Here is a 3730-nt window from a genome sequence, read left to right on the forward strand (position 1 = left end):
CGCGGTCTGTGCTGCGGTCCGGGCGGAGGAGGCAGCCGATGAGCTGGAGGGGCAGGGGCTGGGGTGAGCTGGGAGCAGCTGGAGGAGCCACACAGAGCAGAAAGCTCCCAGGGGCTCACCCCACTACCCCCTACCCTTGGGACATGTGGGGAAACTGAGACATGCACTGGGAAGGCAGAGTGCTGCTTTCCTTGGGTAAACTCTACATTTTGGTCTCACTCAAGTCCCCACCCTGCTGGCATCATCAGGCTGTCACATCCCAAGGTTCTTCCTTGGCACTGATCAAACCTTTTCCCTTTCCCATGCCTCACTTTCCCTGTTCTTCCACATGTTTCTGCACCAGAAAGCCCCTTCTGCTCCTGAGCTCTGGGGGCTGAGGCAAAGCCTCCAACTGTGTGGTGCTGGCCCCTGCAAAGCGACTGCAAGGTGGGTCACATGGGTGGGGACAAGCTATGGTGCCTTGCCATCCCCAGGACCCACACGTACATCATTGGGCACCAGGAACTCCTGAGAGGTGCTCTGGGAGCTGGTATCCAGGCCTAGAGGGAGAGACAAGGATGTTAGTGGCAGGGGGGTGGGTGTCCAGCAGCTCCATGTCCCCACCACACTCCTGTGCTGGGGCAGTCAGCAGCTCCAGGGACAAACCTGAACGATCCCTGGGGAGAGACAGGGAGGATAAGGCATAGGCACCACTTGTAATTTGGTGCTGATGCTTCCCCATGGCAGGATTTGGGGCTCTGGTGGGTGCAGAGACCCCAGAAAATCAAGAACAAAGTTGTTCGGGGGGGCAGGTAACCATACCAGGGAAGCTAGGGCAGGAAAGGCTGGGACAGGGGATGGGGACACCTTCATCAGGGCCAGGTGGGTGGATGGGTCAGGAGGGGCACCTCATTCCCCCAACTGAGGGGTGCACAGGAGATGCTCACCTGGCATCATGGAGGGTGGGTGGCCCAGAGGAGCAAAGGGGAGCGTGTGCCCTGACAGCTGCTGCAGCTTTGTCATCTGCCCAGGCAGTGGAAAGAGGAGAAAGGAGTTGTTAGTGGGGATGATACAGGGTCCCCTGTCCCCATCCAGGGCCAAATGCTGGCACCTAGCACCTGCCAGGACAGGCATCCCTGCCAGGCACAGAGCTCATCCCCCATGGGGCCAACTCACCTCCGCAGGAGAGACCCCGCTGTACTGACCCTGCATGGAGAAGCCCTGGGGGTGGAAAGAAGGGGCATCAGTGTGGGCCCAGGTGTGGACCCCTGCCCAAGGCCACCCCCCCGGGCAGGGAAGGTCACCCCAAGCCCACAAGAGCCACCCCTTGCCGGCAAAGGCTGGACCCACTGGAAACCCTGTGCCCCTGGTGGGGGTACAGCCCCTTACCTGGTTGGCAGAGAGCAGGAAGGTGCCCAGGGAGAGACCAGGGTGGTAGGGGATGGTGGCCCCCTTTGGAGGCGACTGGAGAGGGAGGGAAGGAGGTGGAGGGGATGAGAGATGAGGTTGAATGCTCCTGCAGCTCCCTAAGCCCCCTTATGCCCCCCACGCACCCTCAGCAAGCTAGGCATGGCCCACAGCACCACCAAGGCAGGGTGCTCTTATGGGCATCTGCATGGGGGGACCCTGGTGCCCGGGTCCAGGTGGACACAGGGAGCCCTGGGGAGGGGGAGGCAGGCAGTGTGTGCCCCCCGGGCTGGCCAGGTACCTCCAGGATGACGGCGCAGATCTGCCTGACGCACTGGATGATGGTGTCTGGCACCCCCGAGACAGTGACGGCCCGTTCGGTGGAGTTGGGCAGCAGGTCACCAGCCACCTGCACCTGTGCCCCCGAACTCTGAGGGGGGAAAAGAGAGATGCTGGGGTATCTTAGCTGCTCCCCCCTGGGACTCAGCACCTCACACCTCCCTTGTCCCCTCCTTAGCCCCTGGGGACCCACAGGGTGATGCTCCACTCCTGCATCGCCTCCCATGGGATCATGGCAACCTCTGTGCCAAGGGATGCATCCCCACCAGGGGAAAAGGGAAGCGTGCCCCCCGAGCACCCTCAGCCTCACCTCCCGAATCTCCCGGATCTTGGCTCCCGCCTTGCCGATGAGCGAGCCGCACTGGCTGGCTGGGATGACGAGGCGCAGCGTCACCGGCGCTCTGCCCGCTGCTGCCCCGTCGCTCCCTGCTCCCAGGTCCTGACAGGGAGGGGGGATGCAGAGTCAGACTCTCAGGAGCCCCGAGGCACGGGGGCTGCGGGGGGGTGCGGGGTGGGGGGGGCTGCTCACCTCCTCCAGCTTGAACGCGATCATGGAGACGGCGCGGAAGACGGCGTCAGTGGAGCCGGTGATGGTGGTGATGCGCTCGGGGCAGGACCCCTCCGAGATGGTGATGCGCGTGCTGCTCTGGGGACGGTGTCATACCCCATCAGGGACACCCGGGGCCCTGAGCTTGATGTGTCCCCCCCCTTCCTGTGAGGCCATTATGGGTGGCCTCCATGCCTGCAGACCTGGGCTTCCCCCCTCCCTCCTGCCCCAGGCAGCCTTCCCCAGGGTGCAGCCTGTGTCCATCTGGGAAGGGGTGGCCAGGGCTGGGCATGTGAGAGCCACCAGATGCAGGCTGGATAGGCAGCAGGACCTATCAGTACCCCAGCACACCCTTACCTGCTCTCGTATCCTCTTAACAGTCTCTCCTTTCTGTGGGGAGAGGAACGGAACGGGGTGGGCAGTCAGGTCCAGGGAAGCCCGTGGCTGTAAGTGCCCCAGACCCCAAATCTTACCTTGCCAATGATGCTGCCGATCTCCTGCAAAGGCAGAGACAAAGGGTGGCCCCATCAGCAGCCAGCTCCCTGCCTGCCACATCCCTCCTCTGCCCACTGCGTGGCCAACTGGCAGGCCCTGCCCTGTGGCCACTGGATGTCTTATTGGTGACACTGGGGCACAGGAATGGGCCCCTCCCTGGCTTAGGATGGGAGAAAAAAATCTCTTAGGGAATGCTATTCCCGTGTGGATTGTGAGCAGGGGAGGAAAACAACACATAGCCAAGAGCTGGTGCTCCAGCACGGTCGCCCACCCTAGGCACTGCTGACCCCCCCCAGCACCGAGCCCCCATGCAGGTACCTTGCCGTGCATGAGCATGCGCAGGGTCAGGGTGATGCTGAGCTCTGTCTCCTCAGGGCTGCCGCCCACGCCGCTGGCTCCGTCTGGCGATGCCATGGCGGAAGGGCGAGCTGAGCCTGCGGGACGCAGCGGTTGCCAGAAAGGGGGGAGGGCCCCACTAACCTCCTCCCCCTGAATTTGCGGCCTGAAAAGTACCTACAGCTGGGAAGAAGGGAAACTGAGGCAAGGGGAGCACCATGCCCTCCTCCAGCAGGGGAGGCTTGCGTGGCCCCGAGGTACCCCACCAGCATCCTGCCCCCTTTCCAGGAGCTCCCCAAAGGGACCTGCCACCACATGTGTACTGGAGCCTACGGGCAGCTGCCTTCAACCTGGCCTGGGCATGGCCCCTGGCCAGAGCCAGCACCACTCTGCCAGGAAGCCAGGAGCTGGATGGTTATCAAGAGAAATGGGTCAGAGTGGGGTCTATGGCTGTGGGATGGGGTTCAGCTTGCAGGGCTTGCTGGGGTGGTGGTACATGGGGTGGATGGGTCAGAGGTGGCCTGAGTGTTATCACAGGCCATGTGAGCCTTCCTCTTCCTTCTCCCTTGGCCCTGCCCATTGTGTAGGAGAAACTGAGGCAACCGCTTTGATGGGGACCAACAGCCC

General features: G+C 62.8%; 1 protein-coding gene across 1 annotated transcript in view; it reads right to left on the minus strand.

The window, feature by feature from the left end:
• PCBP4 (poly(rC) binding protein 4) overlaps positions 1 to 3181 on the minus strand; it is a 4090-nt gene extending 909 nt beyond the window's left edge. Inside the window, exons 1-10 of the mRNA XM_009995824.1 lie at positions 3086 to 3181; positions 2746 to 2769; positions 2630 to 2662; positions 2255 to 2371; positions 2036 to 2164; positions 1688 to 1816; positions 1369 to 1443; positions 1156 to 1200; positions 927 to 1002; positions 487 to 539 (exon numbers count right to left, since the gene is read on the minus strand). Of these exons, the coding sequence (XP_009994126.1) occupies positions 487 to 539; positions 927 to 1002; positions 1156 to 1200; positions 1369 to 1443; positions 1688 to 1816; positions 2036 to 2164; positions 2255 to 2371; positions 2630 to 2662; positions 2746 to 2769; positions 3086 to 3181 (777 nt within the window). The remainder of the gene's footprint in view (positions 1 to 486; positions 540 to 926; positions 1003 to 1155; positions 1201 to 1368; positions 1444 to 1687; positions 1817 to 2035; positions 2165 to 2254; positions 2372 to 2629; positions 2663 to 2745; positions 2770 to 3085) is intronic.
• Between the last annotated feature and the right edge of the window lie 549 nt (positions 3182 to 3730).

This window comes from Chaetura pelagica, unplaced genomic scaffold (genome assembly GCF_000747805.2).
Source record: "Chaetura pelagica isolate M959 unplaced genomic scaffold, ChaPel_1.0 scaffold114, whole genome shotgun sequence".
Lineage (NCBI taxonomy): Eukaryota > Metazoa > Chordata > Aves > Apodiformes > Apodidae > Chaetura > Chaetura pelagica.